The sequence below is a fragment of the Pogoniulus pusillus genome, chromosome 18 (assembly GCF_015220805.1).
Source record: "Pogoniulus pusillus isolate bPogPus1 chromosome 18, bPogPus1.pri, whole genome shotgun sequence".
NCBI lineage: Eukaryota > Metazoa > Chordata > Aves > Piciformes > Lybiidae > Pogoniulus > Pogoniulus pusillus.
The window spans coordinates 23,050,363-23,063,409 of NC_087281.1; the positions used below are offsets into that span (position 1 = coordinate 23,050,363).

The 13,047-nt window shown below is 41.4% G+C and overlaps 2 protein-coding genes across 6 annotated transcripts in view; one reads left to right on the forward strand and one right to left on the reverse strand.

The window, feature by feature from the left end:
- LTBP1 (latent transforming growth factor beta binding protein 1) overlaps positions 1-13,047 on the forward strand; it is a 177,575-nt gene that overhangs the window by 104,567 nt on the left and 59,961 nt on the right. For 3 of the 5 annotated variants that reach the window (XM_064158748.1, XM_064158743.1, XM_064158747.1), the window contains 8 exons: positions 404-571; positions 4,908-5,141; positions 7,554-7,576; positions 8,529-8,631; positions 9,217-9,315; positions 10,147-10,272; positions 11,610-11,735; positions 12,632-12,754. In XM_064158748.1, coding sequence (XP_064014818.1) covers positions 404-571; positions 4,908-5,141; positions 7,554-7,576; positions 8,529-8,631; positions 9,217-9,315; positions 10,147-10,272; positions 11,610-11,735; positions 12,632-12,754 — 1,002 coding nt within the window. The remainder of the gene's footprint in view (positions 1-403; positions 572-4,907; positions 5,142-7,553; positions 7,577-8,528; positions 8,632-9,216; positions 9,316-10,146; positions 10,273-11,609; positions 11,736-12,631; positions 12,755-13,047) is intronic. The other 2 variants (XM_064158744.1, XM_064158745.1) reach the window with 2 other exon arrangements.
- Positions 1-13,047, reverse strand: part of LOC135183585 (uncharacterized) — a 97,803-nt gene that overhangs the window by 654 nt on the left and 84,102 nt on the right. The window lies entirely within an intron of this gene.

Sequence of the window (13,047 nt, forward strand, 5' to 3'; positions counted from 1 at the left end):
GTGTTAATCAGCTTTTACTTGAGAATCACCTACCTCAAGAAGAAAAGAAGGGATAGAGAAGTAAATTCTCAGATTTGGGGGAGAGAATTTTTACACTGACCAATACTTCATTTCCTGAACTCCTTATCTGAACTTTGTTGTGGCAGCATGGCAGGTGCTGGTTTGGAATTTGGTTTTGTTTATTCTTTTAGATACTTTTTGTCTTTGGTCTAGGATGAGTTAGAATTGAGGAATGTTTGATGCAAAGTAAGAATTTTATGTTGTTATTACAGCTTGAGGTGGGTGTTTGAAATAAAACTTGTGCAGGTGGTCATCCATTTAACTAGTGTTGGGAATCTGGTGATGTTTGTTTGGTTTGCTTTTCATGTAAACAGTACCATCCTCTCTTCCACTTCCATTGCAGCTGATAATCCTGTAGTTGCTGAAGAGAAAGGACCCTGCTACCGGTTTGTTAGCGCTGGAAAGCAATGCATGCATCCTCTTTCTGTTCAGCTCAGCAAGCAGCTTTGCTGTTGCAGCGTTGGCAAAGCTTGGGGTCCACACTGTGAGAAGTGTCCACCTGCAGGGACAGGTAAGACCTGCCCATTAATAATAGAAGCTCTTGACCCTACCTGGTTTGTTGTGCATACTTCAGAAAAAAAACAAACCCAAGTTAAATCCAAACATTTGTTTTAAATAGGACTTTTCCATCAGTAAATACTGTCTACATGATTGTAAAATAATCACAGCAGTAGTTTTGTTGTGTAGGGATTAAAAAAAACCAGAAAGAAGAAGAATCATTGATAATTTTGGATAGCATTCCAGATCAACAGTATTTGCATCTCAGAATTTGTCTTTGAACTTTGGTTCCCCGTTACATGGAGGTGAAACTACTGTGCATTAAATTCTGGCTATTGAAAGAGACAAATTAATGCAAAATCTAATTAATAGTCTTTATTTGTTAAAGGCATCATAGAATCAACCAGGTTGGAAGAGACCTCCAAGATCAGCCAGGCCAACCTAGCACCCAGCCATAGCCAGTCAACTAGACCATGGCACTAAGTGCCTCATCCAGGCTTTGCTTCAACACCTCCAGGGACGGTGACTCCACCACCTCCCTGGGCAGCCCATTCCAATGCCAGTCACTCTCTCTGCCAACAACTTCCTCCTAACATCCAGCCTAGACTTCCCCTGGCACAACTTGAGACTGTGTCCCCTTGTTCTGTTGCTGGTTGCCTGGGAGAAAAGACCAACCCCACCTGGGTACAGTCTCTCTTCAGGTAGTTGTAGACAGCAATGAGGTCCCCCCTGAGCCTCCTCAGGGAGGAGTGGAATGATAGCAGCTTTTGACAATTAGATTACAGAATGTCATGTATTATGGTTTGCATTACAGTTAGTCAGCTATGTATGGAAGTATCTCTGCTTTCTAACCTTCCTTCATATCTTGACCATCCATTTTGAAGAACATGTTGCCTGCTTAACAACAAACTGTTAAACACTTTGTGCCACCTTTCAGTTAATTCCTTATTGTGTTCACTTGAGTCCTGCTGGTTTTTAAATACATAAGGACTTGGAAAATGCCATCTTGGTTGGTCATTGCCCTTAGGTTAAGGTAGATACTGATAGCTGTTTTCAGGTACCTTTTATTCCTCTACTTTGCTTAAAATTGCAGTAACCAGAGTTGTAGTCAAAATCACTTCAATATTATTTTTTGTCCAAATGTGCAGTCAAATAATGTTTCTTTTCTTTTTTCAAAGCATTGTTGCTTCTTGTGACATACATGACATCCAGACTGGCCAGTATTTTAGCACAAGTATTTGTAACAGTGATCTCCTGTTCTTACTGAAGTTACTGCTGGAGGTGTCACTCTTTTAAGTCAGGTCATGTATTTCTCTGGAATTTTGTATAAGTAGTCAGGTTTTCAGAAGTAGCTGGGATTGCAGAAATGGAAGTGACCATTTGGGAGCATTTTAAATTGATTTGTTTCCTGCATGACCATTGGGTTGGGAGATCACTGAGAAGGATTTTTAAGGTCCAGTTGACTTTCAGATAAGTAATCTTTCTGTGGCTTGTGATTTAAATGCAAATGCTTTACACATGAAAGTATTGCATGAGCCTCTATGCTCAGTATTCTGCAGCAAACAATATATCTGGGTTTTTTGGACTACTCTCTTCTCATAAAGAAAGACGTGGAATATTACGTGGAATTGGGGTTTTTTTAGTGATTTTTGTTAATGAAAAGGCTTCAGGGAGAAAAATGCTAGTGGTAAGTTCTGATCAGCTGTGTGGGAAGCATGTTTTCCATTTCATGACAACTTTCATGATTTAACCTGTTCCTGTCTAGCACAGGTTAAATTCATAATTTGACAGAGTTTACTAGGCAAAAACTGTGAAAGTGAGGTACTCCAGAATGGGGTAATGTATTAATGTATTTATTGCAGCATCCAATGTTAATATAAGAGTCACTGGATTAAAAAGCCATCATCTCATTCCCCTGATATCTACTAAAATGTATGTACAAAGTAGACCAGCTCCAAAAAGAGAGGTTAGCTTTGTATGTCCGGGTGCTGAAAACACTAAACAGAAGAAAGCTCACTTTTCTGTTCTGCATTTGAGAGAACATGACCTGAAACGAGAGATTCTGCATTCTGACTATGCTTCTGAAGAGATAGGCTTCACATTTTCCTTGTCATCTTCCTTTGACCAGAATTACTGCCCTTGACCTAGGTGTTTTTGTGGCAAGTTTTGATACTGGCATTTCCCAACAGAAATCGTTCTGAAGCCACTCAAGCAAATCAGTTTGACCCTTCATCTTTTCTATTACTGAGATACCATCAGAACATATGTCTGCACTTAATGCATACTGATATTCACTGTATGATTTAGTTAGTCTTTGGGGTACATATTTTGTGTGTTTATTTCAGATGTTAATGAATTTTAAACTCTGATATGTCCAAGGCAGAATTTGTGAGCTCACCAGTGCCCCACTCTCTTAAGAAAATGTTAGTAATCACATCAGGCATGTGGGAGACTAAATCTTTGGTGTTTCATCCCAACATATCTATAACTAGGGCAATAAGGAAACAATGCAAAACTACCTACTCAAGATCCTGGAGATCTCCCTGTCCCTGACAGGATCATAGCTATTATCTCTGTTGAGGAGGAAGGCTTACTTGAATTTCTTTTGCATTCTAATTTTCCACCAGAACTGCAGTACCTGCTGCTCGTATAGAGCAGCTGCATAGATCAGAGCAGGTGCTGCTGCCTGACTTTCATTATCTTTTTCTGTAGCAGCTTTATAAATGAGATTATTTCCCCTCTCTACCAGTGGTGATTTGGCTTTTAATGATCCCCATCTTGTTTTAACCCAGCCCACTGAGGTCAGTGCAAAGGCTTAATCAATTCAGTGTAATTTCTTTTCTGGCTGGTATGAGACCTCTGATGTAGTCAAATGGGATCCTGTGAATGAATATTGTTACTGGTTGATAAACTTCTGCTGCCTTAGTACAAGGATGGTGAGCTTTTATCCTTCAGTTTTAGCAAAAGTAATGTTGATAGATGTAGTGACCTTCATTCCTTATGCAAGGGGTGAAGGTGCCACATCCAGTTGGCAGCTGTCACTAGTGGTGTTCCCCCAGGAACTGGGCCCAGTCCTGTTCAACATCTTTATTGATAATCTGGATGAGGGGATTGAGTCCAGCATCAGTAAGTTTGCAGATGACACCAAGCTAGGAGCAGCTGTGGAGCTTTTGGAAGGTAGAAGAGCCTGCAGAGGGACCTGGCCAGGCTGGATGGGTGGGCAGAGGCCAATGGGATGAGATTGAACAAGGCCAAGTGCAGGGTTCTGACCTTTGGCCACAACAACCCCAAGCAGCTCCAGGCTGGGGACAGAGTGGTGGAGAGCAGCCAGGAAGAAAGGTATCTCTGGGGGTACTGATAGATAATAGGCTGAAGATGAGGCAGCAGTGTGCCCAGGTGGCCAAGAGAGCCAATGGCATCCTGGCCTGCATCAGGAGCAATGTGGCCAGTAGGACGAGGGAGGTTATTCTGCCCCTGTACTCAGCACTGGTCAGGCCACACCTTGAGTGCTGTGTCCAGTTCTGGGCCCCTCAATTCAAGAGAGATGTTGAGGTGCTGGAAGGTGTCCAGAGAAGGGCAACAAAGCTGGTGAGGGACCTGGAGCACAGCCCTGTGAGGAAAGGCTGAGGGAGCTGAGGGTGTTTAGCATGGAGAAGAGGAGGCTCAGGGGTGACCTCATTGCTGTCTACAACTCCCTGAAGGGAGGCTGTAGCCAGGTGGGGGTTGGTCTCTTCTCCCAGACAACCAGCAATAGAACAAGGGGACACAGTCTCAAGTTGTGCTGGGGGAAGTCTGGGCTGAATGTTAGGAGGAAGTTGTTGGCAGAGGGAGTGATTGGCATTGGAATGGGCTGCCCAGGGAGGTGGTGGAGGCACCGTCCCTGGAGGTGTTCAAGAAAAGCCTGGATGAGGCACTTGGTGCCATGATCTAGATGACTGGCTAGGGCTGGATGCTAGGTTGGACTGGATGATCTTGGAGGTCTCTTCCAACCTGGTTGATTCTATGATTCTAAGATGATGAAAATATGCATATTCATAGTCAGAAAGAATATACTATTTGAAGAGGATTAAGTAAAAAAAAAAATCTTGATATAATGATAGCCCAAAGGTGATTGAAGAAATCTGGTAACCTGGAGTGGAAAGCTTCTGGAAATAGCAGGTAGAACATTTATTTGGGAGAGCACTCACTCATATTAACATGCAATGCATAGCTGGTCTTTAGTTGTTTTGTAAAGATGTTTGTTAGAGTATGAGATTAAATTTTTGAGTGGTAGTTGTTATATTTTCCACTATGTCAACATATTGCACTTTTAGACTCCTAAAAGGAATATTTTCCCATCCCAAATCTAGCTGCTTTTAAGGAAATCTGCCCTGGTGGAATGGGTTATACGGTTTCTGGCCCTCACAGAAACAAGCTTTATCATCACCCTGCAGTTAGAGTACAGCCACCTGTCATTGGCAAGACCCCGATTACTCAACCTGTTGCTAAAGGTACTTCTCCTCCACCTCTCCCAGCAAAGGAAGAGCCAGTGGAGGCACTGACCTTCTCACAGAAAAGTGAGACTGACATGGCTGTGCAAGAAGGTGAGAGTGGGGAAATGGAGTCTTTTTGTGTTTGTGTGCTTGTGTCTTCAGTGGTCTGTTTCCTTGTGATGCAACTGCATCACTTCCCACAGCAGAGCACTCCCTGTTGTGGAATGTGTGCATGACTTCTGAAATTTTACATCTAGGTCCTGCCAGATGCTAAGAACACTGTGGAGAGAGAGAGACTGCTTTAAGCTCATTCACTTTTGTTATAGGAAATACTCATTGCAAGTCTTGTCAAATTATATTTGTAATCTCCAACTTGTAGCAAAGGACTCGACTCATGCTTTGATTTACTGCTGTTTGAGGTGGCAGGGGCTAAGTGGTTATCATATTCCCTCCATAGAATCCTATAGATCAACACTAGCTGAAGTGGACACCTGTCCCCTTCGTGTGGTCTGCTGGCAAGCCTGCAGCTGTGCATTCCCTCAGTGTGAGCATGTTTGATCACAGTGGACCACTTAACAAATAGCTGATTCCTCTAAGAGATTTTCCTTCTGCAAGGTCTTGTAAGAACTCACAGCAGCCACAATTGTTCTGAGTCTAAAACAAATGCAGAAACAAAGAAATGCAGAAAGCAGCTTTATCATAAATACATTGCCAGCAAACATGGCATGAGCTAACTGTACACCAGAAGAAATACAATGATGAATAACTCTTTCATGGTATTGATTAATTGATAGGTTATTTCCAACTAGCAGTTATGTTATCTGCAGGTCAAACTACTATTAGAAAGAGTTTCAGCCAGCTGACTTAGCAAAATTCTGGGTGATGTTTTACTTTCCAGCTAAAATCACTGCTCTGGTTTTGCTTTCAAAAAGAAAATGGAGCTAAACTGAATCTGGAGAGAAAAATATGACACAAATAGACTTAGCAGACTGCTGGATTATAAAATCTCACATAAAACTCTGGGTTTTTCTGTGTTACAAAGCGGGGAAAAGTGGTGTACCATTCCTAAAACATTACCTCAGGAATTGGAGAGATTGCCTCATTCTAGTAGCTCACAAAACACTGAGAACCTGGAGCAAAAAGAATTGTTTGTCTTACTTTAAATTAATATATAGTTCCTCTAAGTCAGTAATGCTATGTATGCATTTGAGTTTTAGATTCCAGTTTTAGATGCTTGCAATTGAAATTTTTGAGATGTTCTTAAGTTCTTCCAGCTCTCATAATCCACTTCCCCACTAGTACTGAAGAAACTGGAGCAGGAGCAGTGATACTTTAAAAAAACAAAAAGAAGAATGAAGGGAAATTAAATTGTTCTTTGTTTTTAATAGAAGGATGATAGGATCACAGGATGTTAGGGGTTGGAAGAGACCCGAAGAGAGCATCGAGTCCAGCCCCCCTGCCGGAGCAGGACAATCCTATCTAACACAGATCACAAAGGAGCACATCCAGACAGGCCTTGAAAGTCTCCAGAGGAGACTGCACAACCTCCTTGGGAAGCCTTGTCCAGTGCTCTGTGACCCTGACAGTAAAGAAGTTCCCTCTTGTGTTGAGGCAGAACCTCTTTTGCTGCAGCTTGCACCCATTGCTCCTTGTCCTATCACAGGGAGCAGTGAGCAGAGCCTGTCCCCCTCTCCTGGCCAGCCCTCTAAGTCTTCTCTTCTCCAGACTAAGCAGCCCCAGGTCCCTCAGCCTCTCCTCATAAGCCATGCCCTCCAGTCCCCTCATCATCCTCACAGCCCTCCGCTGGACCCTCTCCAGCAGATCCCTGTCCCTCTTCAACTGGGGAGCCCAAAACTGAACTCAGTATTCAAGATGAGGTCTCAGCAGGGCAGAGTAGAGGTGGAGAAAGTATGTAAGCATGATTTTAATCACTAGAAGACAAATTCAAAGCAAGGTAAACTGCAGTGGGAAATACAATTTTATGTGAAATTTTTAGCTTTCCTTCCTAGGGGAAAAAAATAATGAATTTAGTGGAGGAAAAAAGACCTCAAACCACTTTGGTTTGCTTAAAGAAGCACATTTCAGAAATCTATGTATATCTTCTCCACCTCCCCTTCCCAAAAATAGTCACAATCTTTTGTTAAGGGGTAGTTCTATATCATGATGATATTAATTTACCTTTAAAGTAATCACGAATGTTGGTATTCCTAGGAAGGAATTTGTAAAGTGAGTTAATAATGTTAAAGATTGTTTATGTGGAAACAAACCATTGATAATACTTTGAAGCACCCAAATCCTGAGTAAATAATTAGAAGCATTGGTTAGAGTGTAGGATCTTATTCTGGTTTCAGGTTAGTTTTTACACTTGCTTCAGGAAGATGCATTTTGAAGTAAAGTTAGAGCCTGAGACTTTTCTGCGGTGGCAAGAACCACTTTCAAATGTTGTAGCATTTTTAAAGAGCATGTGTAAGTAAATGTCATGTAAAGATTGATGCTTTTTTTTTTTTTCCTTTTTGCTTTTAGTGGCAACTGCAGCCCCTGATCAGGTAAAGCATGATGTGATTTACCTGGGAATTACAATGCAGACCATGTCTGTGAGATGTGATATGGTAACTCTGAAAAGGATTGAAGGCTTATAAGGAAGAGACAACTCACTGTGGACTTACAGTGCAAAAAGAACTCATGTTATTATATACAGCAGGGAGGTAGTGAGGCACAGGGAGGAGATTACTTGAACTTCACTTTAGGGCATCAGTGGAGGGTCTAGTACTATATTGTTCTGTTGTGTTCTGGAAGCTGTATATTAAAGAGGATATTGAGAAATGCAGACAGGGTAAAGGAGAGCCCCAGATAGTGACATATAAAGAACATTATTGGAAAGCAACAATAGGAGGCATTTGCAACACTTGCTTAAGAGACGTGCATTACTGCCTCAGTTCCATCCCTGGTCTTTTTAGAGTTCCTATATATTCAACAGAGAGTTGTGAAGTTCCTCTAAAAGTTTCAGGTTCTCTATGCTGAAGATAATAGAATTTGTTAGGAATAACTGCAGCTGTACTTAATGTCATTTCCCTAAAGACTTAGAAGCTTTTAAGACTTGTATGAAAGTAAGATGATCAGTGCACTGGCTAAGAGAACCTTCCACACTAGTCAAGAACTTACAGACATATGTGATTGTATACTTTTGTGTGATGCTGAACTGCAGTTAATACTACTCACAAAGACCAGAGGATGGGAAAGCTATGAACTAATAAAACCAAAGCTATAACTGGAAGCTCCATGAAATGGTTGCTTCAAAGAAAATCAATGTGAAATTTTGTGCCATTGTGTAGAGTATTCCATGTCCTTTCAGCCTGAAATTGGTGGTAATGAATGCTCTGCTATCCATAGATGCTTATGAGAATGTTAGCAGTTTCTTAAGCTAGGAGTTTGTGAGTTGTTATGATAGCTGAATTGAGAGAATATTTACAGAACACAAATTTTTAACCATTCTTTTAGGAACTGGACTCCTTTGATCAAGAAAAGCAGCCTAATCTAGAGCCTGGGCAGCCTCAGCTTTCACCTGGAATTTCAACAATTAACCTGCATCCACAGTTTCCAGGTAATTTGTTCTGACTTGTTGTTCAGTATGAGAAAGTGCTTGTAATTCCTCAAAGAATGGGAAGGTAGCAACTCTAACAGAGGTTAATGAAAACTTTATCTCAGCTTCACAAACAATTTATTCCATGAGCTGAATACAGGGAAAAAAATCATGGCAGCTGAAGTGGGAGAAATTGAGAGATTGACATTGGCTGGTGTTAGGAGGCAAAGGTGTGTTTGAGACTAAAGTGATACCCTGGTTTACATACATGAGAATTTTAATGTCAGCAGAATTGAGGTCTTCTACCTCTTTGAAAAAGAAACTTTCCTTAGGTGCCTCCTTTTGGATTTACACATAACTTTTGCTGAAAAAGTTTTACTGTTGTGCCTGTTTTCTTTAGCACCTCATATTTTTTCACAAGCAGTACAATGATGGAAAGCTGAACTATTTTCTGTGCTCCAGATCTAAGATCTAACACTAATGGAAAGCTCTATAGCATCTGTCTCATTCAGTATCAGGTGTGAATTTTTGAAGGTGTTGGTCTCCTTGAATGCTTTAAGGGGTGTTTTTTTTAGATGTGATTGATTTCTATTCCATGTCACACAGTAGTGATTGAGAAAACATCTCCTCCTCTGCCTGTTGAAGTTGCTCCTGAAGTCTCTACTTCAAGTGCCAGTCAAGTAATTGCACCTACTCAAGTTACAGGTATTGTACTTCCTTTTTCTTCCTTTTTAGAACTAAAATAATTACTGAGTTCCTGGCGCTGTAATTTGTTCCATGCTACTTCTGAATCATGATAGCAAAGAGAAGGCAGCTGTAGAATAGAAAGGAATACCCTAAAGAGAGACAGAAAGCACAAACCAGCACTGCAATGAGAGTACTGCAAACAGAGCTAGGACTGGGCTGGCACAGGATGTGCCTGCTGATTTCTGTGCCCACAAGTAAATGACAGAAGGAAAAGTTAATAATTCCACCTCAGATTACATGGGCTGGAGTCAAAGTCCAGAATTGAAGACTTCTTGGATAAAAGTGAGGTCTTAAGATAGTCTACACATGTGTTCAGGTTCTTTGAAGGATGTAGACTGTGGGATGTGTATCAGCATGTTCTACAAAAAGCAGATGAGAATCATAGAATCATGGAATCAACCAGGTTGGAAGAGACCACCAAGATCGTCCAATCTAACCCAGCACCCAGCCCTAGCCAGTCAACCAGACCATGGCACTAAGTGCCTCATCCAGGCTTTGCTTGAACACTTCCAGGGATGGTGACTCCACCACCTTCGTGGGCAGCCCATTCTTATTTTTTATGTACTCATTTATGGGTCTTGGATGGGAAATGAAAACATGTCAGCAGGAAGAGCCTAGGTGGTTTTTAGGTTCTTCCAGATAAGTATCTGTTACAGAAACTCAGAAGTCAAAAACTTTATTTCAGGTTTTCTGGCCTGATCTTTCTACATGGTTTACAGAATATTGTCATCTCAGGGAACTATGTGAGAGGTTTCTAATGTTAAACTTTTTTTTCCCCTGTTTGCATAGAAATCAATGAATGTACAGTTAATCCTGATATCTGTGGAGCTGGACACTGCATCAATTTGCCTGTGGGATACACTTGCATCTGCTACGAGGGATACAAACTTAACGATCAGCAGACAAAGTGCTTTGGTATGAATGGATGCTTTCAAAACTCTGAAATAACCATGCTATGAAGTGCTTGAAATGTAGAGTTAGGAGTTTCTTCTTCTACTGAATGCTTACAGACTGTGCAGAAACTGGGGTTTGTGTGTCAAGCAAAACTTGCCAGCCAGTCTCTGATACAACCTTTCAGCTTCTCAGAACCGAACACGAATTTGATTAAAATGGATGAAAGCTTTTCCCATTGTAAGATAAGAGCAAATGTGATTAGAGAGACCATCTCTTCTCTGCTTTATATGGAGTATCTAAAATCATCAGACTGCTGAGAAGAAATACACTTCTGTTTGGAGAAAGAATGACTGAATTAGTGCCTGTTTCTTGTAATGATTACCCAGCTACCAGATCTGCATCTGGACTGGATCCAGTCATTCACTTAAGTCTTTCCTTTCAACCTTCAGCTGAAAAGAGAAAGTATGTCCTAAACAACCCCAGAGTACATCTGCAAAGTGCAGTCTTTATCCTCTTCTAAACTAGCAAGTTCTGGAGCGCACTGCTCAGATGAGTGTAAAGCAGAGCCCAGACTACATGAGCCACGTCAGATTTGGAGGCAGATAGATCTCTGTCTTCACTCCATTCAGAGTATGCTGGTTCCTCCGTAACTTGGATCGGAGCGAGTTTGTTATGTTGTGTTACCATATTACACACTGTTATGCTACAAAATGTCCAGCAACTTCACACTGATACACCTGCTATCAGGTGCAACTACTGTTGTAAAAATAATTTACACATATACACAGACAAATGGCAACTTTAAATCCTAGAATCATAGAATCAACCAGGTTGGAAAAGTACTCCAAGATCATCCAGTCCAATCCAGCACCCAGCCCTAGCCAGTCAACTAGACCATGGCACTAAGTGCCTCATCCAGTCTTGTCTTGAACACCTCCCTGGGCAGCCCATTCCAATGGCAAATCACTCTCTCTGTGAAGAACTTCCTGCTAACATCCAGTCTGTACTTGCCCCAGCACCACCTGAGACTGTGTCTCCTTGTTCTGTTGCTGGTTGTCTTGTGTTAATATTTTGTGCTTGCAGCCTGTGCCCAACTTGCAGTCAGTGCAGTGGTTTGAATAGCAGTCATGTCACGTGCCAGTGCAATGTTCTTATCTAAGCCCATAGGAGCATTTTTTTCCAGCCAAAACTATTTAATGCATCTTTTTTTGCAGTTCTGAGGGAGAAGAAGTGCACTTTTTGAAATAGTTGAAGTAAATACAGGATCAGTCTCTTCAAAAGCATGGCACAGAATGCAGAAAAGGAATCACAATTAAATGTGTTATATATGTAGTCATATGTTTTTATTTCTCTTCTAGATATTAATGAGTGTAAGGAGGCACCCCATCTCTGTTCCCTTGGACGCTGTGAAAATACAGAAGGAAGTTTCCTATGTATTTGCCAAGCTGGATTCATGGCCAGTGAAGATGGAACCGACTGCATTGGTAACTACTCATGTCCTTTATAGAAAAGAAAACAGACAAGATTAGCCAAGAAGCTTATCTGAATCCTGCCACAGTTCCCTCTTCATTTTTTTGCCTCAATGTTATTGATACTGGACTAGTGTCTGGAAGTGTTTCTAGCTGGCTCTCACCAGGTATTGCGGTAAGGAGAATATTTCACAGTATATTTGGGTAGCTCTCATTGATTTTCAGAATTATTATTTGTTAAAAAGCAAGAATTTATTCAGTATCATAGAATCAACCAGGCTGGAAGAGACTTCCAAGATCATCCAGTCCAACCTAGCACCCAGCCCCCATCCAGTCAACTAGACCATGGCACTAGGTGCCTCATCCAGTCTCCTCCTGAAGACCTACAGGGACAGTGCCTCTACCACCTCCCTGGGCAGCCCATTCTAATGGGAAATCACTCTCTCTGTGAAGAACTTCCTCCTAACAGCCACCATCTATTAAAAACACCTTCTGTGATGGAAAATACAAATATGCAGAAGTTTTAATCATTAGCAGCTGTAACAAATATACACAGGTTAAATACTGTTGCAAACAGATACGGACGTCTCAGAACAATGCAAATGGCCTAAAGTGACTGTGATCTTCCTTAGGTTAGCACTGCCTCGAGCACAATATACACACAGTGACATGCATTTTGTTAGCAGCCACAGGGCTACTCACTGGCCATCTTCCTACAGCCGGGTTGTTTCTAAATGTGATTCTCTCTGCAGTTACAAGCAGGGAGGTAAAGGTGGAATTGCTCAGTAACTGCAGCTGTAGGGCTGTGGAGTGCAGTTTCACAAATGCAAACAGAGGATAAGGGAAATGCAAGCATTCAGTGATTTCTTGGTAAAGCAAAGTTTCTGTTAACTTCTCTGTTTCATTTGCAGATTTTAATGAGTGTTCAAGACCTCATACTTGTGGGGAAGGCTTTTGTGTAAATACTGTTGGCTCGTACAGATGTGAATATTGCGATAGTGGATACCAAATGAACAGGAGAGGCGAATGTGAAGGTAGGTTTGGGCTCTTCACCAACAGTAAGAGTTGCCAAGTCAAACTGCAATAGGATGAGCCATTTATTCACTTTTACTACTGTTAAATCATAAATCATAGAATCAACCAGGTTGGAAGAGACCTCCAAGATCACCCAGTCCAACCTAGCACCCAGCCCTAGCCAGTCAACCAGACCATGGCAAAAAGTGCCTGTTTCTGATCTCAGCAGAAAAAAATCAGATCTGTTTCCTTATTTTTGAAGAAGCCTATTAGGTGGCAACATTAAAATAATTCAACACAGGTTGTTTTCATG